The following is a 27,474-nucleotide window of genomic DNA, read 5'->3' as shown; positions in this document are numbered from 1 at the left end:
AATCTCCACTTTAGGCAAAATGTTACAATGTTGTGAATTGAAAAGAAAAGAACTTGCACTGCATATTAATAATAATGTAACAATTTATTTTATTATCTTTGGTAGACCGATTGTTTTTCCTGTTTGTATTTTTTTGGAGGATATATATTGAGAAAAATGCAATATAATATACATAACTATGTCTTCAGAGGTGTATAAAGACCTTACATAATAAAGTTAAATTCGTCATGTTGTTTCTACAGTAGCGCTAAACTGACAAACAGCCCAAAAAAGAACCGAAAAAGTGACGACATCTTAGTCCAGTGTCAGCCTCCATAGAGCTTGCTGTTCGCAACCTCACCACTAGGTGCCGCTAATTTTCACACACTGGACCTTCAAGGGAAGGTACAGTAAGATTAAATGATTACATAAAGTTCCACAATTTCAACTAATGTCCTGCATACCGCATTTGTTTTTAAGTTAATAACCTCTACAAAAACACAAAATGAAAAGCTTTGCCTCTGACAAAGGACAGTCTGCAATATAACAGGATATAAGATAGATGGAGGAACAGGAGGAAGAGAGAAGGAGAGAGAGAGATTTACTTTGAGAGGACCAAAGAGTTCTGTGAAATTCCTCTTCCATCCTGTTTCTCCTTCCTCCCTTCAGAACTTCAGGTTGTGTTTGTCACATGTTAACCTGGTGTAGAGTGCAGATCAAAGACGCTAGTCTCCTCAGAGCCTGTCAGCTCTGCGCTGTGGATGCTGCAGAAGAAAATCTGCAACAACCTGAAGAGAATCCACTTCAAACATCAACAATCTTAATATTTGACTTAGTCATTTTGACAGTGTAGGTGTTGGATACCTTATTCTTTAGGGTGAAAATTGAATGGAAATAAGCCAAAGCGAAGAACGATGTGCTTATGGGCAGAGATATGGATTTTACACATTTAAGAGAATTTTGTCTTCAAAGCATGACACATTTTCGTCCACTTACACTATTTCTTCAAGGGGCCTTGAAACTGTAGAAAAACATTGTGAACCTTTCCCTTTTTTGCTTTGTCCTTATTCACTCTCACCCATGCACATACGTCCAAGAAGTTATCATAAACATTATTCAAAAACTATAAAAGCCTGCCTATAGAATAGTATCACTCCTCCCTTTACAAGCAGCATCTGGATGGGAAATATCCCCCCTCCTCTCTTGCTCTCTTTCCCTGTGGTGTGTTAAACAGAGGGGAGGAGTTTTCATTTGAATCCTGAACTGTTGCTCTTCACAAGGCTCAGAGACGGCACTCTGAGTGCATCGCTGTGGTTTAAAACACTCACCTGCTGTGCTCTTTATGGGAAAGGGATTTTTTTGCGGCAAATTACTGGTTGCTTGGAAATTGACAGAAGGGGAGTTTTACTACAGACAAGTGTTTAACTAGTGATTGGGATATGTTATTTTGTGTGGACAGAACCAGGGCGAACGAACTCCAAGTGCAAGCTTTTGTTTCTTTATTCAAGGATAAAGGTAATTATTTTGCAAGTAAGGAAACTAATTTTGCAACAACTTTAAAACTACATTTATCTTCGTGTTTTGAAATAAAATTTGGCTTGTAATAACCATGCATGCTTTAAAACGAAATTGCAATAAAAACAGTTGGAGTTACGTTGCAGTAAGCATTGTAATAATGTTGAAATAAACATGCACTGCATTTTAAATATATATTTTTAAACAATTTCTCGATATATAATCTTTAATCTTCAATAGTATAATCAGATCCCTAAATAATTTATACTGATTACATAAATAAGTATTTCAACTTGTGTGATAAAAAATATGATGAGCCTTCACACGCTTACTTAAACTCGTATTTATTCCATATTTATTGGTTTTACGTGTAACTTGTGTTACTTTACTTTTAAAGTCAGTTTATAAAGTATCCGGTGAATCATGGCTGGATATTATTTTTTGCGACAACTTCTGCTGACCGGCATTCTGAGTTGGGCCACTAAAGCACAGGAAGAAAGTACCACCAAGGTGGACATCCAAACAGCCAATCAGACTGAAGATGCTTTATTGATTTCTGTGACATCAGAAGGACCTCTATCATTAACAACACCTGGAGAGGTGGAGGAGGACACTGTGCCACCCACTGGCACCCGTTGTCGAGGTTACTACGATGTGATGGGTCAGTGGGATCCTCCTTTTAATTGTAACGTGGGGGTTTTCCTGCATTGCTGTGGCACCTGTTTTTACCGATTCTGCTGCCAGTTCCATAAGCAACGGCTGGACCAGACATCTTGCTCTAATTATGACACTCCCATTTGGGCCAACACTGGAAAACCTGTGGCCACCAACACCGAGGTCCAGCCAGACCATGATCGAGATCGCACCCATATGATTGTGTACATCATCTGTGGTGTGGTGGCCATCATGGTCCTATTGGGAATCTTCACCAAACTGGGACTGGAGAAGAGCCGTGGAGGGCAGAATGACCTCAGTAACTCCAGGTGAGCAGATATAAGTTTACAAAACGTATTGACCTGCCCTGCTATCATTTTCACACCCCTGTCATTCAAAACCTGTAAGACTCTTTCTTCTGTGAGCACAAAGAAGATATTTTGAGAAATGTCTCAGTGGTTTTGTGTTCATACAATGGACGTTAATGGGGGCCAGTCTTGTTAGATTACCAATGTTTTTCAAAAAAGCTTCTTTTGTGTTCTGCCGAAGAAAGAAAATAATGGAAGTTTGAAATGACATGTAGTGTGAGAATTAAGAAAGAATTATCGGGTGAATTGTTTTAATTGTATATCTCCACACATTCAATGTATGGCACCAAGTGGTGCAGCATCCAGCTTGAGCTAAAGCCATTAATATTCATGAAAATCTTTAACAACTGCCTCTACAGTAGACATACATTTAGGATAGAAGTGCTGGACTTAAGATAGTTTAACATTCACAGCATCATTAAACATTCTACAAAAATGTAACACTATCCCACTTCAGTATCTTTCTTTGCCTGTCTCAATCCCCAGCTGTTCTCTGTTCCTTTCCCCATTTATTCCTCCTGTCCCGTCTCTCCTCAAATCTAACCCTTTGTTCTCATTGTTCTAAACATTCACAATCTTTATGAGTGCCTGCCATGAGCAATGAGACAAAACACAGAGAATTCAATAACTATCCTATTTCAGAAATGAAATGACCCAATAATCCAAACACCTTGAGATGAACACCTTACAAGGACGAAAATATGAATCTGAAGATTAGCATTTCCCACACATTGAGCACTGCACTCCGGATTAGCTATTTTTACAAGATTATGTTCTCTTGAGACAAACACTCTGCTTTAAGATTTAACCAACTTTTCTGAACATGAACTCTTTTTGAGACTATCTGCTCTATGAGGACAAGCCATCAAAAATAAACTGGATTTCCAAGTAAATTCCTAGTTCTAGTTTCATCCATGTCCTAATATTTGAGTGTCATATCAGCATGCACAAATCTTTCAAACCTCGACTAAGCAGGAAAGACCAACGCAGGTTATAAACCTCTATACAGATTGTGTTCCAAGTTCAAATAGGAAATATGTGCAATACATGTACGTGCTCTGCACACTTTTTGCAGCGCCACAAAATATATACCATCAGGTACATATTGAAACCAGGTATCACAATTTCCAACAACAGTAACATTAACAACACTATATTAAATTATATTTGAGGTGTAGTTATTTTTTAATTAGTCAGACGTTGTATTTTGTGTACATTTATTATTTGGTACGCACGATTTAGACGTATTTGAGCACATAACCCGACCCTGCCCATAAACCTAATGGTTTGTATATTATACAGTATTAATTGCTGTTATTAAATGTTTATTTAATATTCCAAGCGCTCCGAGGCCAAAGAACAGACCCGAAAGCGATCCCCCTCTCCATCCAGCATATAACTCCAATCCAGACCGACTGCTCATAGTGACAGAGAGACAATTAAAAATTGCCTCCAGTGTGTGCACCGTATCTGACTTCTATTTCCTTGTTACGTGTTGATGTGGTTTGGAAATTGGGTAGTTTTAGGTTTAGGGAGTGGGGTTAGGGACTGATGGTATGTATTTCGCTGCGCTGCAAAAAGTGCACAGAGGTACGTATTTCCTTTGAGAACAGGTTGGTATGCGCAGAAGTTGCAGATGTGCCTTGAAATATTCCACTGCTGGACAACAAAGGTAGTAAAACCTGCACAGGAAATAACACATGCATGGTAAGCAGTGATTCATATGCATTGTGGATTCCAGCAGTGATACTTTAGAAGAAAATACATGGTTCAGTTCACAGCTTAAAAAGCATGCTGTGTCCGAAGGCAAGACTCTGTGCCGTACAATAACCCACCCACAGTTAAGTAAAAGAATAATCCTGCTGGGCAGAGCTTTCATTTTTGCTATAAGGGTGTCCAGAAGCCCCAGATTCACAAAACCAGATGAAAATCAGGTAACAAAAAAAGTGCATCCACTAAACTTGTACGAAGCAATTTACCTTTTGGATCTAAGTGTTAGACGAAGCAACCCAGCAAACAGAAATACTGTATGTTCTAAGAATGTTTTGATAATGTTTATAACTTAACATTTATTTAACATTTAAGATATGAAAAGTTTTTTCTTAATGTTTATATACGTTTCACTAATGTTTTTATACCAATTTTTATAATGGTTTTTTTAATTGTTTAGAAATGACATGCTCTAAAAGAGCGTTTAATAAGAATATAACGTCAATTCAATTTCGAATTTACATAATATTCTGATAAAATGCTCTTTTAACAACATCATATTACTGCAAGAACTATAAGAGAGAACTGAGCTCTCAGAAGGTTTAAAATGATCTTAATTTATATAAAACGGCGTGTTTGGATCCTTTGGATGATGCAGTCAGTTCCACCTCCTCATCAGGAGTTTGTTTGTTGGATTCTCCCTGTGACTCCAAACCGACTGAAGTCATTTGACTTGAATGAGATGTGGCTGCTCATGGCTGGCCGGTGTGTGTTTGCGTGTTAATGCGTCTCTCTGATTTTAGAGACGTGTCTCCTGCATGGCTGAGTCTTAGTGGGTGTGCACTGACATTTGCGTCCTCCTGCCACCCCCACTGTCTCTCCCTCATCTTCACTGTGACTTTAAGGAGGTCTGTGACCTTTGACAAAACAACTCTTCAACACTGCTTTCTGACAGTGGGAAATTTCTGAAACATTTTTCAGATATAACTAAATTCTAGATACAGTATTAATCTATAATCTTTCCGACTGACATGAGCAGCTGAAATGGTGTACATTTTTACAAACAAAAAAACAAGATTAATTCAGTTCTACATTGCATTAAGCCAGACGAAGCCATTTCTCCTGTAATATAAGATACGGCACTCTAGGAACCATGCTGATAAAAACAAGCGACACAGATCCAAAGGGCCAGAGTTCTGTTCTGCACGAAACTAAACTGCACAGAGGAACTCTGACAGGGCAACCTCGGCGTGGTTTTATCAGAATGACTGCGCCGCGTTCGGTTTAATAGCTGTTTAATTTACACAGGACAATGATTATTGCAATTAAACCAGACAAGGACACTAATTATTCCTTTGAATCAAAAGAGACTGTTCTGTAATTTGTGTCTATCAGCCTCCGTTGTGTAACTATTAGACCCTTATTATAACGGTGAACCTCATTAGACTCCCATTGTGTTGGACTGATATGCCTATAAAGGATTGAATGATTATTGTGACACTTGTAAACAGGAAAATAAACATTCTTTTAATTTTGCATGCATTACAGCCAATGTCTACCATTCACAGGCTGTTAAAACCATCTGCACAACTTGCAGTAGTTATAATTATTAATCGTAAAGGCTTTTTTTGGCTGCTTATTTTAGTTGTCTTCTCCCAGTATCAAATCTTTGTGCATTGACACACGAAGGTGTCAGCAAGTTATCTGTCTGTCATTAGGAAGCATGGGTGTTTATGTTAAGAGGTTTATAAAATACACTACAATCACTGTAAATAAATAAAAAACGGCTTAATAATGGCCCATCATGATTTCCATCGGCCAATCGCAATCTTCTTTTCGAAAAGAAACACCACATTCTCTGTTATCTGTTGAATTATATGTTCTTCTTTTTGATGTCGGCATGTATTCTCATATTCGGTGTATGAGTGAAACAACATGACAGCAGGAGACAGGATTGAGTATGTGTGCACTGACGGTGAAATCAGTAAAGCCGGACTCAATGACTTCAGCATGGCACATCCATCCTTTTCAATGAGGACAATCGTGCCAACATCAATGTTGAAAACAAATTTTGATATTTGACATAAATCTCATAACACTATGTTTTTTTTGTTTGTTTGTTTAATGTCAAAACTTCCAAGATATGCATTTTAGATTTGAGATCTTTTACTGTGTTCATTTGAATGTAAAACATTTTTATGTTTTTCTATTTTAATGGGTTTTCAAATAAAAACATGATTTATATAAAAAAACTTAATTCCTCTTATTAAAGCATGGCGAGAACCCTCAAAGTTCCCGTCACTTCTGTTTTTGAGTGACCTGATGGACATGTACACGTTATTTACATTTTTTCATTTAGCAATCGCTTTTATACAAAGTGACTTACAGATGAGGTAAACAATGGAAGCAATTGGAACAGCAAAAGGACAACAAAAAGCACAAGTGCAATAAAAAAACATCATTATTATATCCTAGCACAGTAAACAGAGCTAAGTTGTACAAAAAAGATCTTTTTTCTGAAAGAGTAGAAAAGAGATTGAAGTCAGAGCTGATCTGTCAGGTGTTGATGGAAGAGATGTGTTTTCTGACAATTCTTAAAGATCTTATAGCAGCGGGCAGATCAGGTACGCGCGAGATAATTTTATTTCAAAGGCTGCACTGGTTGCATAGGCTGAAACTATAAACTACTGTTGTAACAAACTTATTATCTTAAATTCTAGATTTGATCACACGTTAAATTTGTGGAATTTTTTAAAAACCAAGTGAGGTTGGTAAAATATGCTTACAAACAAATTTGACCATCCCATAAGAAAGAGAGAAAGTTGGAGACAGAGTAATCATTTATTTGTATATTGGACAAAAACAAATGCTGTGAAATTTAGTCATTTCCCATTCATTTCTTATGGGTGCCCACAAATGGGTCTTAACAGCTCATAAAGGAGTTAAAAAATATTTTGTTAGGAAAAGTTTTGTACTGATCAGATTAATAGAAAATAAGTTATTAGAAAAAACTAAATCACTTTGCCCATATTTGTCCCCAGCATCACTTAAAGTAGGTTAAAGTAATAATTGATGGGTTTGTGAAAAAGTTTCTGCACCCTAATTATGTCATTTTAATTAATTTATGACGGAAAGTAAGCAGTCTGAAGTTATAAGTCCGACGGTAAATGAATAACAAAGTTGTTGATTTAAGTGTTCATCTATAACTCTCAAAGTATTTATTTCAAGAGCTGATTAGAGTAGCCTAATATCTGTATTGTATAACATCTGAAGATACGAAGACCGTACATTGTATGCCGTGACAACTAGTCCACATATAATACTGTTACTAGAGAAGTGTAAATGTCCTTTTTCCACCTATATAGATATATGGGGTGAAACTATATTGTTTATATCAGTTTTTATAGCAACGCACAGTAAAGACGAAATAATATTATTACTAACGTATTAACAGTATTTTAAGTAAAAATTATATTTTATTAAGAGTTGACACTTGCTACTGAGAAACATCGTGCTCCAGTCGTGCTGGAGTTTCTTGTTGATGAGCGTCTTCGGATCGTTTCTTTGTCAGACTCATCCTCAAACTGATATCTATACACTGTATATGATATCCAACCACCTGTAAACAGTAATCCAGTAATGATGATTTTTTGCGGCACAAACTGAACACGTTTGAACAATCACAACAGACCATCTGACCAATCACATGACACTGGGCTCGCGGATAGGAGGAGATTAGAATCGCGGAACAAATCATTTGAGAGTCCGTTAAGAAGTAAAGTAAGAGTAACTGCCTATTATTACGACATAACAGTGTTTTTACACCTTGTATGTACATACATTTGTTGTTGGTCACTGCATAAACCAAAGTAGGACCTTAAAAATCCAATGTTGCGTAGGCCTACTCTTTAAATTTTAAAATCTGACAAAATAAACTTCATAAATTAATTTCTTCTTTGTGTTTTTCTGTTCTTTTTAAAAACAAAGTGTTGCTCTTAGGTATATTCTATATGCAATCTAATGTACGTTGCCCAATTTTTTTTGGGCAACGTAAGTGGCTCTTCAAGCTTGCAAACAAGAATGTCCGCCCCTTATTCTGTCTATGAATCAACTCAGACCTGTCAAGTGAAGATCAAATGTGAAGAAAAAAATCAGTTTTGAAGACAAAATGCTCATGTACTCATATCAGCGACGTATTGGGAGAGAACAGCTGTGGAGGAATGCCAGGTTCAATGACCGATAGGTGTAAGCTCCACAGGGAGATGTACAACAAACAGATGATGTTTGTCATCTACTTTGAGTTCAGTTCTTCTCATGAGGATTCCAAAACAATGAGGGTGAGATTATATAGATACAACACAGGTTCCCATCTATTTGCAATACATTAAAAAGTTAAATCTAAAAGCGTGTATGGCCTCAGAGTTTATGCAAAGATTTATATTTCTCTTTTTGGCATTGGTTAAAGGCTCTGATAAGGCTTTGGAAGAATCTTACAGACTTAACATTGTCATTTCACATGAATAAATGTCTACACGCAGCGTAGAACTACAATGATATTCCCATACAAGAATGTCCTGCCCTGCCCTGGAAGTGTCTCTAGCACTCAGACGTCATCACTGTGTTAGATGACTGTATTCTTATGCCTCTCGGATGTGTTGCTGTTAATATGTTGGGCTGCCGTGGCCTACAGCCTGTGGCATCGTACGGAGCTTGTGCTCAACAATCACATTAAATTTCATCACATTCACGGGTTGGTTGGACCCGTTGGATGGAATTAGAGAGATCACCAAGGATATTAGCGTAAACCTGAGGAAATAGAGCAATAATGGATTGTCGAGAATTTGAAGCACCCATGGGTGTAGAAAAAGAACTTGTGAACTCCAGGACAATGCGGTAGATACCCTATAAACACATTTTCTAATTTATTTAATAGACGGTTTCAAAGCAACAACATGAACAAACGTTACTGCGCCTGCACGGTTTTGTGGCCCAAACTTAACTTCTGGTACACATCCGCAAAAAATGGATTCCTGCAGATTATTTCTGATATCAAGCTAAATGTCTAGCCAAACATTTTACTTACATTTAACAGAACTTCGGAAAACCTTCCATTGAGTGCAACTACTGTGTGCAAAGATCATATTGAGCGTAAACTCATTGCCTGCCTGGTATAAAAACAAACACAGTTTGTTTGCTGCCAGCTGATGCTAACTGACTGTATTGATAAAATATGGCAACGCCTCGGCACTACACCATTAATGTTATACAGTATGTAATGATATACAGTATGTCAGCAGTTTACTGTCAACTCTAAATAGGGTACCAGGAGTTTGCTATATTTAATGGGATGTTTCATGTTTAAAAAGCATATTTTATCATCCCTGTTTGAAAAAGAAACCATCATTAGTAGATTGAAAGGGATAGTTTACTCAAAGAAAGAATATTCTGTCATCACTTACTCACCCTCTTGTCGTTTCAAGTCTGCTTGACTTTCACACAAAAAAATATATTTTGAAGAATGTTGGTAACCAAACAACGGCGGAACCCATTCACTTCTTCAACATTCTTAAAAATATCTTCTTTTGTGTTCTGCAGAAGAAAGTAAGTCATACAGGTTAAAAATGACAAGAGGGTGTGTAAATGATGATATTTTTGGTATCTGCTAAATAACTACTGTGATCTCTATGCAGGACGCTGCAGGAATTGCTGAAGCAACCAGGCGGTGAGGTGAGTCCCATGGATGGACCTCTAAGCACGACCCCCACAAGAGCAAATGGCATCTCTGCCAGGTTGCTTCGCAGCCGCAGCGGTGAGTTCGCCACAGTGCCTGTTTTAATCATCTTCTCTTACGCTAATGTTCTTCTCTCATATAATCATAATTAGGGTTATAGATCAGGTTATGCATCACCTTCTAAATAAATCCCAACCTTAATATATAAAATAACATTTCTGCATTGATGTGCATATCCCTACAAGGCAGTAACCTTTTCTAATGAGCGGTGAATGTTGGTCAACAGTCCAGTGGATTCAGAATTTTAGGATGATGTGTTCTAGCATGAGATTAGAAAGTTCTTGCTTTTTTCTGCACACCTCTGCTCTTAGGCTCTGTTTCCCACTGCCTCACAGCCGCTCTATACTTTCCTCTTTCTGATAAAACCCTTATGGGTTGGTTATGTTAAAATAAAATAAATAATAAGATTAAAATGAATGTTTGAGCTGTCTTAACTTAAAAGGAATTGCCCTGACATTTCTTAAAATAGGTCAGTGGCATTGTTTTGTCTTAAGATGCACACCAGTAATTTTTTTTCAAATGCATTTTTAAATGCGCTGTTTACACATCCAACTGTAACTAATATTACATATATGGGGTGGCAGAAAATTTGTCCTAAGGTTATTATAATATTCATGTCATCAGTTCATTAACTAAACAAAACATTGTTCACCGTTTTTTTTAAATCTCATTCGATGTTTCTACAATGCAATAATTAGAAATGTTTGAATAAACGGAAAAAAATCCTAATTGTACATGAATAGGGACCCATTTGCCAGATGTGAAAACACTATTCCAATGGAATTCCACTTACATTTGTATTTATTCTATGTTTATAACTTACGTATATAATTAAACCTTAAATATATTTGTTTAACATTTTGATTCAGTTTTAAATGCTCTATTGGTTGTACTGTATTTTGTTTAAATGTTTGTGTGGTGTTAAAAACTGAAACATGAAGTTCTTTTGGAACAGCGTTGAATCAGCGTTGCTTACATTTCCCAAAGTGGTCTATATTCTGCTCATTATGATATTTGGACCAAAGTCTGATTTTGAGTGAGATGAACGAGAAGGATTAAGGAAGAGGAGGAGAACAAAGAAAATGTACTCTTAAAATAATAAAAGGAAATACAATAAATAAATAAAACTTGCAAGCAGAATATATTTTTTTCTTTTCTTTTCTTTTCAAAACTAGTCAAATGTTATATTTTATGACAATTTTTTTTTTTAACTTCATAATTCTCAGTAATTATAATGGTGATTATTATGACCTTTTTACAGTCTTTTTTAACTGTATTACAATATAAACACAGTACCCTAAAAACATCATTTACAATTAAACTATAAAATCTGAATCTGCATAACAGTTGTTGTAGCAAAACACAGCTAAAGTATTAATGGTCACAAATTTTTTTTTTATCAAAATGGGATTTTGTTTATGTCTTTTGACTTTTTCTGTGAGATTCACCATCAGCATTGACTAATGTGCTCATAATGTTGATTGAACCAGTGAGCTGCTTTTGTACATTTTGTCAAGATTTGTGTCTGATAGAGTTTGATCTTGATGCAGTGTCTCTATCCCTCATTCCACTTTCTACTTTTTTATGATTCCTATTTCCCCACATAATTCCATTTTCTCCTCAATAACCAGAAGAAACTACATCTGTAACCTCATTTTCTTGCTCATCTATAAATACAAGCGAGTTCTTATCATCTTTGATTCGGCTCAGTGGATTTACAAAAGCAAGCTCCAGACCGACAGTTGATGTGGGGTTTATGCTGATAAGGGGCTTCTGTGCTGGGCTTAAGCAGCACACTTTTCTCTTCACTTTATGGAGAGGATTTAAGTTTCGTTTGGAGGTGCTTAGAGGGTTTATTGCTGTGACTGCACATCTCTCGGTGTATATTCAGCATCCTTAGTCGTCGGGAGAAGATTATAACACTTTTGCTGTGTTATACGGTGCCGTGGAAAGGTTGAAAAAGGCCTGACATCTCTTCACAGAGGCTTTTATCTAAAAGGGTTAAAGTGGGAAGACATTGGGAATAATATTCTGCCACACTGTCTTGCCAGGAGGAGCAAGTTTACACGAGTGTTTATAACATATTTTGGTATGCATTGAATTTCAATTGAAGTTAAAATAACCTCACTTTCTGCTGAGATTTGAAATGAAACCCCCCAAAAATCCATTCATTTATTTCAGTGTATTTACCTCCCTCATCGGGTCTTTATGGAGCCTTTGTTAAAAAAATTTCCTTTCAGACCTTAAAAGACCTTATATTTTCTACCTGGTTTAATGTTTTTTGTTGAACTATTTTTCACTCTTATGTTAGCCTAATATGAAGGTCATCTATAAGTTAATATGAAGGTCAACTATAAAATCACATCCACAGAGTGATTTAACAACAACAAACAAGTAACTTGAGCATTCAGCCTGACACTCCAACACTGCCTAATAAAATCCAGACTATCGTTTTGTTAAACAAATGATCTACAAATGATCACAATAAAAAATCAGGTATCAGAGCTTACAAGCAAGAATGTGCGTCAATACGGGCACACGAACTACGACATGACAACGTCACACACAAAGACATGCAGTACTAACCAGTTTTAGACCTTGTGCAGTTCTCTTTTTAATTCTCCCCTGAAGCATTTCATGTCTTGTTTTAAATGCCATTACACATACGCATACCTCACACTACAGCATCACAGAGGTCTTTAATGCTTCAGGCCGTGAGAGACGGTGGCACTGAAGGGTTTGCACAAAGATGCACAAATAGATACCACCCTGTCCCACATTAGTGCATCTCTGTTGCACATTCTCAATTCCCCATTCAAAACACAATCCTTTGCCGAAACATGACTGGCAGGGTGTTGACCATATATAGTCATTCAGATTCATTTTCTTTGGAAAAGTCGGGGCTCTTATTTTGTTTTGAGCTATACTGTACTTCAGTATGTCCCTAGAGACATTGAAAGCTCACCTTAATGGTTATTCATTGTAAACCCATTAGTTCACTCAATATTGCACGTCAGTTGCAACATGGGGACTTTAGGAAAAGTTCTCGCTCTTCTAATTGCAGATCTATTGGTTATTTGTCTGATTACATTTAGGCTTTATGTTAATATTAACACAGTACAGCATTTTAAAGTGTGCACTCGTAAGAACTAAAAAATGAAGTAAATCTCTTAGATATATCTTTAGATATTTAAGAATACAATGGAAAATGTGTGCTCTACTGGGAAAACAGTGGCCATACCCCAAGTAGATTAAATTACTATGATGTGGGCGTCTCCGTTTAGCCAACCAATGTCACATGAAGCGAATATTTCAAATCATTCTTTTTGGCAATCCCATAATGTTTTCAACTCAATTTTAATAACCAGCATAGATACATACTAAACACATACTCGGCAAGCAACCGTGCATCCTCTAGAAATAAATATATAAGGCATCAAAAGCCCTTTGGGCTTCCCTTTAACAGTTGTGACTTCAAAGGTCTTGTTAGCAATATCTAATGAAGACGTTAATTTGCACAGAAGACATCTTCTACTTGCTTTCTTTGGTGCAGTTAGATCATACACTGAGTCTGATTTCTCTTTATGATTCTGAGTAAACCTTCATTGGTTCTTCCTCTTCTCATCATCACCATCAGACCCAGACAGTTTCATGAGGGCACATAGGGTAAATGGTGGTTAATGGCACTCGTGTAACTGTGCTGTGACGTGGTAAACCAATGTCCTCAAAGCATTACAATCTCAGGGGATCAAGATTTAAAAGATAGAACTTCTTCTGAGTATTTCCCCAAACTGCATAAAAGACACAAAAACAATCTGTATGAAATGCCTGGACCTGCAGAGCATCCAAAACGTTAAAATTTTTTATTGTGTCAGTTAGGTGGATTTTTTTGTGATTATGGCTCAAATAAAAATAATAATATTGATTGATATTAATTGGACTGCACAATAAAAAAACATGATTTTTGAAAACATTTAAAAACGGAGTTATCTCATTGACCAAACTCTTCAAATATATATTAAATGGTTTAATATATTGACCGTTAAAATATTGGAAAATATTGTCAGACTGAAAGCTTAACATGTGCAACTTTACAGAAAATGAAAAAGCAGATAAAATTCAATCATTTTATTGGTTAAATATTTGCAAAGCCCACAGACAAAAATGAAGGGTAAACATATTTACATACAACATATTTTCTTTGTGTAAGAATGGTTCAATTTATGTAGATTGCAGTTGCGTTGTAAAATGACCTCCTTATTTTCTTTTTTTGTTATGATGTCAGAACAGGCTGTGCTCTTTTCTATAAACTCAGGATGTAAACGTACTTGTCCAAAGTAACGCACTTAAGGGAATGCTCTCGGTTTTCATGCAACATTCATTTAAAGCATTAAAAAACACTATGTACAACAGGAAAGAATCATTTTAGAATGTGTTACATAGGTTTAGCCACGAAGAACAGCTGTCCTCATCTCTCAGACTGCCCATGTTAAATGAAACATGACTAATGGAACAAACAGGAAAGACAAAACAAAAACATTCATTAATTGCATCAATGTCCCTCCTGTGCTGTCACCCACAGCTCGAGTAAAAATAGGCCATCCAGAATGGGGCATCTGAATTGAGTGCCCTGAACAACATCTGCATAGTCAATATAGGCAGGCTGATGAGGTTTCACATACAGACTGATGTTTCACAGTTCTCGACTTTGTCTATGTACAGTATACATCCTTGCATACATCTTTTAAACATTTATTTTACACTTCTTTATTCCAGAACAGTACCATCTAAACAACACTGGTTTCACTTTTGGTACACCCGTGGGACTCCCTCATCCTGAAAGCAACCTCAGTATACCAGGTCTCCAGCTAAACAAGTACACTTCTCTTAAAGCTGTCGGTAAGCAACTAAATGTAATTTTGTGCACAAACACACCACTAACTGAACTGTTTCATGAACTGTCGAGTATCATGAAGAACTGTCTCTGAGTTTGATGGACAGAATGAGGGGAGCCCTTTGGTAAAAGGGCCACATCTGGGGCAGTACAACAAGGTTACTCAAATAACCAACTTAATTCTGGCAGCTACACATTTACACAAATGGGCACGTTTACACAGTTGTTTGTTTCGAATTTAGTTTTTTATTTACTGACAGATTTACTCAACAATGCCTGTAAAATCAATCAAGTGACAATGATAATGCAAATATGTATGTAAACAGATCATTTCCGTACATGAAGTGACTGAACAACGGCCCATTGCCAGGATAGTCAAGAATCAGGATGATCACCATAATGATGATGGCACACTGGCACACAATACAGACATTTGGAGTAAGCTTGAGGTTTTTCAGCCTTCATACATGAATCACCTTGTGGCTAGAAAAAAGTAATGAACGAGAGAACAGATGCTAAACATATGACTTGATTATGCCTTCTGACGTCAGCTATGACCAAAAGTGCATCTGCAGAAATTTTAACCAATCGTGTATAGGGCTTGTGGGTATGGACTGTATGTATCCTGACATACTCATCCTTTTGATTTACTCATACAATACAAGAACAAACATGACTCGTGCTGCAACGGATGTTAATGTGTTGAGACAGAGTGAGCTGCTCGTAGGTAAAAACAATGAGATAACTCGTGTCCAAGGAATGACCTCTACATATTTCAGGCAAGACAGGTTCTCATAGAGCCCTCAGCAGGAATTAAAGGCATATATAGACAATGATGTTCCAGATACTTCATTAAAACATAAAAGCTGATACTTTTCTGCCTTTCTACTGCTTTTTCACAGCTGATACTGCAACCCGAAACTACTACAAGAGTTATCCGCTAATGGATTTCTCCCAACATCATTCCCCTCCGGCACACTTCCAACCGATGCACACGCACCTAAAAGACAAGTCCTACCTTCACCAGGTTCTCCCCTTTCATGACATCCATTCGCCCCTCTCCATCTCAATCCCAACCAACCAACTCCAGAGGACCAGCATCCCAAACACAATCACCCACCCTCATCTTTCAAGTTCAGCCTTCAAAGCTTGGGAGTCTGGGCAAAGACACATGTACCGGCAGACCTCACATCCAGGGTACACCAATCGCGGACAGACTTCGGTCCACAGGAGGCAGTACAGTGTTGAAGTGCTGCCTGAGTTTCTCTCCCGGCCCTCAAGTTATGGGGGACACCCATTGTACCATCCCTATCCCAAACTTAAGGCCTACCACACAAACAGCAAGACAGAGGTCACTGTCTGAGCAATGGATGTGCAAAAGACTACAATGTCGTGATTGTGTGGTCATTATCCTAGTCATCTTTATACTGTTAAAGCACGACCTCAGGATCAAATGATTGGAATAAAATAAACTTTACAACTTGTTCTCCTGCTTAAGACCATGGTCAAAATCCAATGAGATTTGTGCATAGATTTCAGTAGGGGGTTAGTTTTTTATTTAATCTTCTTTTAATTGTAGTACAATTTTGTGACAACATTTTATCTGAACAAGCACTGTCATTGTGAGCAGCATAACAGCAAGCGATTTGGTTCCTGCGAGTTATACACCTTGGAACAAAAGAAACATGTTGAACAAAATGTTTAGGCAAGTTTCTTCCTTACAGATACAGATTTTTGTCAATGGCCGGTTGCCACATAATGTGAGGTTGAAGGAATCCAGTCTACTCAAAGCATCTGGACTAATGGCACCCCAATCGTGTAGAGAATGTAAAGATGACCTCACGCCCTATGTTGCATGTTGCAGTGCCGCCGCCATCTTGGGAGGACAATGCGTGACTGCTATTATTGTTTTGATATGTACCATTACTTGTTTTTGTTTGATATATGGAGATATTGAAAGTGAAAGAACAATGGGCGTAATGCATTTCAGTTTTTAACACAGCAAGACTGACCTACCACAGTTGTATTTCTTGTCAACTGGATGCATTTTTTCTGTTTTAGATTCACATCACACAAGCATCTTGACTTCTTTTCTGAAATACTGTAAGTTATATCATTTTTACCTCAGAGTTTATCTCTTGTACCACATTATTATACGGCTCGTTGGAATGCTGGATTCTGATTGGCCAGTCGCAACTTTTGCAGGTTCGTTATTCAGATAACAACCTCTCTAAACTAACAACACACAATCCCTGATGCAGCAAATCATTTTGACAGGTTTTCTTTTACAAATTAAATGTGAATATATCTTAAAAACATATAAGACATTATATTTACAAATTATTTATCCAAATTGCCTGTGAGTTACATCTGAACATAGTTAAAACTGAAAGTAAATGGCTTTTCCTCAAGAAAGGTCTGCATACGGTAAAAATGACCTAAAAAATATTTCAATTTCACATTTCATGTCCAGTTTTTTTTCATGTGGCAAATATAATGTACAAGTTTCACGTCGAGTCTTGATCACACTGTCAGGGCTGCCTGTACATTATCCCTTACATTAAAGGTATTCAAACCGATTCAATTACTCTTACGTGTCAAACTTTTTTATATTATTTCTTAATATTTTACCTTTTACAAAAGGCAGCAACACAGTATTTTCTGGAATTGTGGGTCTCTCTCTCGCTCTCCTTTGGCAATAGCGCAGAGAGCCTCTCTGGACAACTCTCAGTTACAACCAACACAAATGAATGGCATTCAGTAATATCGTCGCTGTCCTTCTGAAACCTGTCCAATGTCCAAATTTGCTGATTTTGAGGAAATGGGAAACGTTTTTTTTTGGCGTAACTGTGTTGTCAAAATTACATTTTTTTAAACATTATCCCTTAGCACAAGACATTTGCTCAGATTTCAGTCTGGACTTGTTGCAGAAAGTCTGTGCCAGTCTGCAGATTCGAACAGTTAGTGTGTGTCTATCTGAAACTTTCAAAAAGTCTGCAAGTGTATGATGTCTAGTTTAAAAAAAATCTGTGCAGATTTTTTAAATCTGCAAGTGTATTTCAGCCATAAATCGCAGTGGTGTCCATGATAGCAGTAATTATCTGAAGTGATTATCTATTATATTGATCACTGTGGTTACCACAATTGCTGATATCTTACACACAAATCTGTAAAAAGACAGAGACTTCTTCTGGGTCTGTGTTTGGTCGTAATATTCCAATTAATGTAAGATTTTATTTAAATTGAAATTACTATTATGTTAATTGTATCAAATAAAAACTACTCAACCGTTATTGATTTGCAGAGGCTCAACATTACCGGAAGTCAAGTTTGGGTAACAGACACATTACTTTAACATTACAGAAAACAACACTCTTTGCAAAAACACCCTGCACCATGCACTGAATACATGTGTGGCAACAAAAACAAAAAACACTCCACAAGGCTTTTTTTTCTTTTATTTACTTAAAAAAAAAAAAAGAAGTTCCAAATACTCTGAAACCTGAACCCTAGCACTGACCTCCAGCATACAACCACTACAATCATAGGGCACAACACAGGTTTCAGAAATATACAATGATCCTTAAGTACAGCAATGCATAGAGATCTGGTAAAAGCCACCAAACCTGGTTCCCTGTAGAGCTCATTGCATTGGGTTGTTTCATTAAACCAGAGCACCAGTCGGATCGGCTTAAGTGCAAAGTTGGTAGAACGAACATGCCAAAGGGTACAACAGCTCTAAAAAAAGTTAAATGGAGAACTAAGGAGGGGTTATTGTATTTAATGTCCTCATTTTTATTTTTATTTTTGATCTGAGCAATTGTGATTGCATAAAGCTATGGAGCTAATAGAGATCCCAAAGAATCAGTAAGCGAGGAAATACATATAACTGCAATGTAACCTCATATAATTAAACTTTCATAGTTTACCTGAAACAGGTAGTAAACAAAATACTATGCTGCACTAAAGAGGTTTAGTCACCTCTTCTGATTGTTCTACCTGGTGTGCTTACAGCTAAAACCTATCAAAAGAATTGATTGACCTCATTTCATGGATGCGCATGACTGGTCTAAAATCTAGACCAAATAATGGATTTGTAGCACATGGTCAGGGCTGCTTTTGTGAAATTCCTGGAGGAGTGCAAACCTGGTGGCGGGGTCCAGATTGGTCTCTCTGTTGGCAAAGGCGTCACAGCCATGGTAATTCGAGCTTAAAATTCAGTGCTTAAGAGGACCTACATATCAGACGCAGGTACCGTTTAAATACCATCCGGCAGTCTAGTGGAATATGATGAAAAATAAAGCTTTTCAGCATAATAAACAGCATGTGCGTCTGGAGTGTTTTGTGTACGGGTTATACACAGTAAGGTTGAAGGTGCTAAATTTTGTGTCGATAAGCAAATTAAGACCAAAAGCTACAAACAGGAGTCCCAGTGGAGCTGCAGATCCGAGCTGTCCAAAAAGTCTGCCGAGAACACACTGGGTGGGGTGTGTGAGCTCAGAGGGGCCAGGACCATACCAGCGCCATTACAATTACTGCCCCCTCCTCCCATGGGTATGTCCAGCCAATCCATGCCATCGAGGGTGGGGTCTTCGAAGTCCAGGCTGGGCGGGTGGGGTGAGAAGCTCAGGTCACTGGTGTCCATTGGGGATGGGGGATGGTCCAGAATACTGGAGGTGCTCAGCATTTGGTTGTGGAGATCATCTATCAATGTCAAAGCGCCGTCTGGCTCCACACCGAGAATGGGAGTCCAAGTGGTGGTCTCCAGGAAGTCCTCCAGGCGGCCGGTGCCGGAGCAGGGCCTGTCCTGCGTTTTTGGGTGCTGCTGGGGAGGGGCAGTGTGGTGAGCAGACGGTGACAGGTGCAGCGGAGAAGGAGGTGGAGAGGGAGTCGGTGGGCTGTTGTGGAAGTCTGACAGGGAGGGGTCTTGATTGGCCTTAAATCCAGATGAAATTTCTGGTTTAGGAAATAAGAGTGAAAGCACAACAATTTTTTTTCAAGCTGTAATTGACAGAAATGTGCCTTTCTAATTCCCTCTTTACATCCATTTCAGGTGATCATTAAGCCATTTAAGGTGTTACCAATCTAATAGTAAATCTTAGAAAATTATATTTCTGACCACTTGTGATGAATCACCTGAAAGTAATCTTGCTAATATTTTTACAGTCACAAATATTGTACTAGTACAATCAAACTGCCTTTGTTAGTCATTTTCAACTTGCTATTTAACTATTTTGAATTTAGAAAAGTGAAAGTTGCTTATTTATATTGATGAGTTAAAACAATGTAAACCATTTAAAAATGTTAAAAACTAGGTTGAAAGGACCTTTAAGGACAGTGATTGTACAAAAATATTTTATAGTGCATGTCTATGATGCCGAAAAGTTTCTGAAAATTACAAGAGAGTTGTTTTTACCTCCGCTCTTGATCAGGATTTCAAACAAGTCGTCTATTTGCTGGTTGTTAGATATGTTTTCCTGTAAAATGAACAAGTTCCCCAAATTATTAAACATCAGCAGAAGCAGAGAATAGAAAGCAGGTGTGAGGGAGAAATAAAGAGAGAGAGAGAGAGAGAGAGAGAGAGAGAGGAGGTTTTACTTTGAAACGTTGAGGGTTTGGCTTTGGGGAGCAAGGGGTGAACAAAGTGTGGCGATCAAAGGTTGGGCAAACCTCCTCCTAATAGAGGAAATTATGAGAAGAGGAAAAATAGAAAGGAATGATGAATGTTTTAGCTAAGGTAAAGTGGGAGAAAACGGAAAATGATCATGCTTTTATTAATAATATGTGTGCGATCTAATATTTCTGTACCTTAAATGGAGGAGGTGAGGATGGTTTGCTCAATGAGTTTGCTTCCTCAGTGAAGAAGGGCTCAAAGCTGGGTGGAGCCGATACCGGTTGGCTGGATTCCTGGACAGATGTGGCGTCCAAGTGAAGCCCTACTTTCTGAATCTGAGAGTGACAGCGCAATATTCAAATTAAACAATTCAGATTGAATCAACATGTGTCATTTTGGTATTTAAATGATGAATAAATACATCTCATGCACATACTTTGGTGACAGGCTCTCTGACAGCTTGTGGTTGGTTGGCAGAATTGGTGACATCAGTAGACGATTGGCTAGGGAGCTTGGTAGGGGTGGACTGTAACCTCTGAACAACAGAACAATTCCCACAATGAGCTCATAAGAAATGTACAGTATAAATAAAAACGAGGCTGTTAAACGATTCATCGTAATTAATCACATCCAGAATAAAAGTTTATGTTTACATAATGTATGTGCACTGTGAATATTTATCTTGTATTTATGAACACATATACTTACATGATTAAGGAAATATGTGCACAGATAAAGTTAAATGTATATACTATATAATTTAAATTATATTTAAACATTTTTTGATTTTTATATTTTATGTTTTTCATAAATGTATACATGTATGTGTGTCTATGAAAAGAAAATGTATGCACAGTACAAAGACATATATTATGTAAATGAAAACTTTTATTCTGGATTGACTAATCCCGGTTAATCGCTTAACGGAGATAAACAAGAATTCTATATTCACCTGTAGAGTTATGCGTCCATTAGATTTGCTCTGAGGAGATTTTCCAGTCAAGCTGTCTACGCCATTACTGGTAAGTGCAATGAGATAGCGGTTGCCGTTGCTGTCTGTGACCAGTGTGGGCGTGCCGTGACTCTTCAGAAGATCTAGTGGGAAAGATGTGGTGATCTGAGTACTAGCCTGCTGGTTCACCAACACCTGCGAAACCTGTAAATACATTTCAGCGCAGTTATGCAAAAATATCCAAACATATTTTCAAATCAAGATCTAAATAAATCGAAGAAAAGGAAATGATGATAACCTGTGGTGTCTGTAACTGCTGCTGTGGCTGATTTTGTGAGTTCTGCTGCTGTTTCTGATTGGCTTGTAGCTGCTTTTCCTGGCTCTGCTGCACGATGAGCTGCTGCAACCTTTGTTGCTGCTGCAATGTTGTCTTCTGCTGCTGCAACTTTTGCTGCTGTTGTAACTGTGTCTTTTGCTGTTGTTGTTGCAGTAACAGCATTTTCTGCTGCAGCATCTGCGTTTTCTGTTGCTGCTGCAGCAATTGTGTCTTTTGCTGTTGTTGCAACACCTGCGCCTTCCCTTGATCTTGCTTCACTTTTGGATCCATTTGCATCTGCTGCTTTTGCTGTTGCACCAACTGTGCTTTCTGTTGATGTGCGTTTGGTAGCTCCACCAGAACTTGCTGCTGCAGCTGTAACCGATGAATCTGCTGCAGCTTGAGCAGCGTCTGCTGCGAACACTGCGTCTGCTGCTTCTTCTGCAGCTGCTTTTGCGGGTCTTCCGATGTGTCCATTTCCTCCTTGACCTCTTCCTTCACTGTCACTTCTAGTCCATTAGAGAGGGAAGGCATTTCAGTGTTAACGTTGCTGTTTACGCCCTCTTCGGCTGCTCCGCGCTTACCCTGCTCCAGCTGGGAGCGCAGCGTCTCCACCAGCCTCTGCTTCTGCCTCAGCATACGTGTCAGCTCTTCTATCTGCTTATCCTTCTCCTGAAGCATTTGGTCTTTGTCTAGAGAAGGAACTACAGCTGCTTGGTCCTGAGGCAAGGCTGATGCCAACGGACCTGGGCGGGAGAGGCTGCAGCAGGCCTGCATCTGTCCAAGAGGCTCTTCTTTAACCGGAGAGGCGTGCTCTGGAGAAGGGTGCAGGCTGAGCTGGGTGAGGGGTGAGCTGACCTGTTAAGGAGGAGAGAGATTAATTCACACATACGCCACTCCAAACACTCGACATTATACTTGACAAGCCATATTCAGTTGTCATAATGAAAACTGTGGACTTACAATTTCTCCAAACACATCCCCGTTGCAGCTGGCCTCATCTGGACTTAATCCAGCCAGAGAGCGGTCAGAAGGGGTTGGAGATACAGGAGGGGAGGAGCTAGTGCTGCTGAATCGCATAATCTGTGGTGGAGTTGTGGTGTGGACCCTGGAAGCTGCTATGGGAAAGGAGGACATTCTAACATCTTTCGCTTGATGTTGGACAGCACCGGATAACTGGACCGTGGCGGTTTTCGCAGCTGCTGAGGAACCACCGTTCTGTTCCTGGTAGTTTTTCAGTCGTTCAATGAGATCAATTTTAGTGCCTGATACTGTCAAACCTCTCAATTTGAGCTCTTGTTTGAGTTCGGCAACCTGAAGGAAAGTTAAACAGAAATCAGTTCTGCAACATGAAGAAATGTTTTAAAATGAGGGAATGAATTACAACTGTTGCTTACTTTGAATTCATCCAGGTTGGCCGGCAAAGTGCTGGGCTTAGCTCCTCCCAATGTGGGCTGGCTCTGACGATTAGGACCATTTTGATTGGAGGACACGGTAGAACTAGTGGAAATAGTCTGGGAAGGGGACGGGCCTGGATTGATGGATGTTTGCTGCTTTTCATTAGAAACTCTAGAAATGTACAGATAAACACAGTAAATACTTGAATCAAATATCATGAATTTGACCTGGTTTTGACTATACTACTCTTGCAGATATTTCACTTCTAGCACAGTAAAATGAAGATATGGTTGTGGTTGCACTTACTTGGGTGGGGCGGGTAAGATGGTGTGGTAGTTGTAATGCTGCTGCTGCTGTTGCTGTTTGATGATCTGAAGCTGAAGGAATAGCTGCTGCTGGTGCAGGATCTTGGCATATGAAGAGTCCAGCTGAGGCGGCGGCTCACGCTCGTTCTTCTGGTCGGGAGGGATGTACTGGTGATATTTGAGTTTCTTCACTTTGGGCTTGTTATCTTTGGGTTTTTTGGGCCGCTGTGAAGCCCGATCTGTGCTGGACCTGGACTGTTGCTGAAATTGACATTTAGGACAAGACAAGAGAATTGTTTTTTAGAAATTACTATATTCGATAGTCATTTATAATTATTATGAACATTATTTCATGATCATATTTTCAGAATTAAAAAATATATAAAATATTGCAGACGGGGTATATTGATTTACCCTTGTCTGTCCAGTAGTTGGGCGGACAAGGTTTGTCATTGTGGTTTCATTTGCTGGATTATGTGGAGGAGAGGTGTCAGATGCACCGAATGTAGGAGGCGGGGCCTGAGTGAGGAACTAAAAATCAAATCAATGGTTAAATAATGGTTAAAATCAACTTACAGGCCAATTACAACATCTCCAAAAGAAGCCAAAGCTAGACTAACATCTGAAGCGCAAAACGAAACCAAAATTATTTTTAATAATTGAAGTCGTACGATAAGCCTAGCACATGCGTTAATCTTCTGAACACAAATTAAGATGGAAGCTCTCTGACTCCCCAACCCCAACCCCCCCATAGACAGCAACGTAACTGTCATTCAAAGTGCATCAAAAGGATCTTAATTTGTGTTTCGAAGATAAACAGAGGTCTTAGAGTTGCCAATTCAGGGTGAGTAATTCATGACAGAATTTTAATTCTAATATGGTGAAGACATTATTTAGTAAAATGTACAAGCTAATTCAAGCATGGCACAGTGCTGCCCTCTGGCATATTGAAAGTGCAATTGCAATATTGTGCATCAAATTAATAAGTGTACCTGAGAGGGTGAGAGGTCTCCATTCATATTCAGCAATTCAGAGGGAGAATGTTGAGGACCGAGGCTCAGTGGTGAATCCTGACTGCCCTGTGGATCTGGGGACAGAGCATCACTACTGTCCTCGTCCATTGAGGAGCTCTCACCCTTCGGAGAATCTGTACATGCGAGATAGAAATGTTTGTCAGATCTGTGCATGGATACAGTCAGATATTACATAAGAACTGATAAAATAATTTTGTTCTTATTGATCTAACAGTTTATTCTGTTTTCTTAAGCTTTGTTAACATATTGCAATTTGCATGCATTTATGCATTTATGCTTTATAAATGTGGTTTTGTACACTAGATGTTGTGTTTATAACAGATCTGATCAGATTATTGAGCCTCGCTGTTTTGCTTAAGTCAGGACTTCATAGTAATGACTAGTCAATTGGCACATGCACAGCTTTCGTGACACTGCCGTATAGCTGACTTGTGTTGTGACTATGTTCTGCTTTAGGCAGTATTGTTGGTTTAAAGTCTAACCAATGAGCGCGAGGACAGGGAGGATGTTTTTGTGGACCAGCTCGATGGGTCCAGGGCGGTGGGAGATTTTATCGTTGAGGTCATCAGCCAGACGTGCTCTCTTCAGCTTCAGCTGCTTGGCCTGCAGTGAGGGCTCGGCTGAAGTCTCTGTGGGTGAATATTAACAGATTAAACACTTCCTTCTCTGCTAAAACCACCAGAATTTTCTGCTGAAAGTCTAATGACTAAATTAGCTGCAACAAATGCTGAATGTATGCAGAAGTTGTGTGATGTAAAAAAAAGATGTCGAAGCAGCTCTTTGGTTTGATAAATGACAAAGGAACAATTAGGCAAAACTTTTTATAGTGCTAGACCAATATATATATATTGCATTGATCAATATTTAGAATTTTTTAAAAGGATTGCATCGGCTTATAAATCTTTTTTTCTTACATTCGCCAAATGATGCATCAGGGCTTTGTTCCTTTGAGGGATAGTTCACCCAGAAATTACAATTCTGTCATCATTTACTCACCCTCAGATTGTTCCAAACCTGTGTACATTTCTTTGCTCTGCTAAACATTTAGGAAGATATTTGGAAACATGTCAGTAACCGAACAGATCTCATCACCCATTGACTCCCATAGTATTTATTTTCCCTACTATGGCAGTAAATGGGGGATGAGATCTGTTTGAATCAATGATTATTGAGATACTTTCAAATTTCTTCCTTTGTGTTCACCAGAACAAAGAAATGTATACAGGTTTGGAACAACATGAGGGTGAGTAAATGATGACAGAATTTTTATTTCTGGGTGAACTATCCCTTTAAGAAAAGCCACTGCGATATACAGCATCTGGTAGACAGTAAAATGAACAACAGTAAACCCATTAAAACAATTTTTTTTAAACATTGTACGCTTTGCTATTCTGTTTGGTCTCATTATCCTTACACTCACCTTCTAGAATGTGCATCCTCACCAGTTCAGACCTCTCTGGCCGACTCCTGATCTTCCTCTTAAGGTAGTCCTCCGTCTGCAACAGTCAAAGATAAAAGAAAGAACTGTTAATCAAAGAATGCTTGTGATGTTCCCATTAGAGCCTCATTAAACAATATTGACAGAAAACAAGATCAATCTAGATTTACAACATACACGTGCTCGCTCCAGACTTTTCCTTTGTTCGTGGAAGGCAGCCGGACTCTTCAATGCTATGTAGAGAAACAGAGCATGAGATGGATTTACTTTTTGACGGTGAGTAAAGGAATATGTGCATTTTGGACATTTTGACTGTTTGAGTATTTAACAGGTTAATCTCAAGTAACTGAAATGGGACAGGGAAAGATTAAACACAAATATGTAAAGCGGACACCTCCGGGTAGTGTCTTTTCTTGTAATTTTTTGCAGCATTGTGTGCAACGCAAACCAAAGTCCTTATGTACTCCCGCACTATAATATAGTGTGCCGAAAATGTCAATACAATCTCAAATATAATGAAATAAGACGATTCAGCTGTTTTAATGGTTGATCATTGCTATAAAATACTTAAAGTGAAAATAATCTCATACTCAAAAATGAATTTCTTTCTTCCACAGAAAAGAAGATATGAAAATGAAGAAAGTTAGTAATCGAACATGGACAAAAAAACCAATGCAAGTGAATGCGGTCCAGTTAATAACATTCTTCAAAATATCTTCTTTTGTGTTCTGTGCCAGAAAGAAAGTCATACAGGTTTGAATAACTCATTTGAAATGAATAAATTATCACAGATTTATTTTTGGGTGAACTATCGCTTTAACAAATCACCCAAAGCCTGTTTCGAATAGTGTATTTAAAATGGGAACTATATGTGTAAAGGGTAAAACATTAATAAAGGTCATAGTGTGAAAAGAACGACATCCTTTTGAGTAAGCTCAAACAACTAAAGGAATCCATCAGCACGCTCAACACCGATACTTAAGTGCTCAATTATTTTAAAAATGTTTTTTTTATCACTCTGTTTAACAGACTGGTTAACGTGTGTAGGATGGTGTGTTAAAAAGCACAGATGATCACGGGATTTTTGGTCTTCTAACCAGACTAGCTTGTGAATCAGGCTTGGTTTCTGATCTTATCTATGCATACAGAATCATGATATAGCACAATCATCCTTTATTTACTTTATGCAACAATATAGCTAATATACGCCTTTTCTGTTAGTCATTGTAACACATTTTTGTGAGCGGACTGGAGCGTAGGTGGAGACAGATCCCCTTGACCGCATTACTAATGCTAGTTAGCACGCTTTGTTTGCCTTCATTTTTTTGTGACAATGACTAGAAAGAAATCGGACTGAACTTTAACATTTAAGGTCACTCACTGTCTAAGACCGCGAATGTTTTGGAAAAAGTTAACTTGGAACTGGCCGGAACCTGGCCGACCTGTACTCAATCGATCCAGGGACGAACTGACAGGATTACTTCCAGTTAAGTGGCATGACATCTA

The 27,474-nt window shown here is 38.2% G+C and overlaps 2 protein-coding genes across 7 annotated transcripts in view; one reads left to right on the top strand and one right to left on the bottom strand.

Moving 5' to 3' along the window:
* The first annotated feature begins 1,254 nt into the window (after positions 1-1,254).
* Positions 1,255-17,493, top strand: shisa8b (shisa family member 8b). Of its 3 annotated transcripts, none has more exons than XM_079475739.1 (5): positions 1,264-1,494; positions 1,892-2,477; positions 9,917-10,035; positions 14,794-14,916; positions 15,814-17,493. In XM_079475739.1, exons 2-5 carry the CDS (start codon positions 1,918-1,920, stop codon positions 16,272-16,274), a joined length of 1,263 nt encoding a protein of 420 aa, XP_079331865.1. In that variant the 5' UTR covers positions 1,264-1,494; positions 1,892-1,917; the 3' UTR covers positions 16,275-17,493. The 3 variants fall into 3 exon arrangements, with proteins under 3 accessions (XP_079331864.1, XP_079331865.1, XP_079331866.1); XM_079475740.1 differs by having other exon boundaries at positions 1,267-1,509; XM_079475738.1 differs by having other exon boundaries at positions 1,255-2,477.
* Positions 17,494-18,355: 862 nt separating this feature from the next.
* The window catches only part of mrtfab (myocardin related transcription factor Ab), a 29,130-nt gene continuing 20,011 nt past the window's right edge, over positions 18,356-27,474 (bottom strand). For 3 of the 4 annotated variants that reach the window (XM_079475734.1, XM_079475735.1, XM_079475736.1), the window contains 14 exons: positions 26,146-26,201; positions 25,951-26,026; positions 25,013-25,159; positions 24,489-24,643; positions 23,911-24,027; positions 23,498-23,757; positions 23,191-23,362; positions 22,757-23,107; positions 21,776-22,651; positions 21,478-21,681; positions 20,962-21,060; positions 20,720-20,860; positions 20,328-20,388; positions 18,356-19,867 (listed from right to left, as the gene is read on the bottom strand). In XM_079475734.1, the coding sequence (XP_079331860.1) occupies positions 19,326-19,867; positions 20,328-20,388; positions 20,720-20,860; positions 20,962-21,060; positions 21,478-21,681; positions 21,776-22,651; positions 22,757-23,107; positions 23,191-23,362; positions 23,498-23,757; positions 23,911-24,027; positions 24,489-24,643; positions 25,013-25,159; positions 25,951-26,026; positions 26,146-26,201 (3,257 nt within the window). In that variant the 3' untranslated portion in view covers positions 18,356-19,325. Of the gene's footprint in view, positions 19,868-20,327; positions 20,389-20,509; positions 20,588-20,719; positions 20,861-20,961; positions 21,061-21,477; positions 21,682-21,775; positions 22,652-22,756; positions 23,108-23,190; positions 23,363-23,497; positions 23,758-23,910; positions 24,028-24,488; positions 24,644-25,012; positions 25,160-25,950; positions 26,027-26,145; positions 26,202-27,474 lie in introns of all 4 variants that reach the window. The other variant, XM_079475737.1, reaches the window with a different exon arrangement.

This window comes from Barbatula barbatula, assembly GCF_947034865.1.
Source record: "Barbatula barbatula genome assembly, chromosome: 16".
NCBI classification, from domain to species: domain Eukaryota; kingdom Metazoa; phylum Chordata; class Actinopteri; order Cypriniformes; family Nemacheilidae; genus Barbatula; species Barbatula barbatula.
This window is presented reverse-complemented; position numbering and strand designations above follow the sequence as displayed.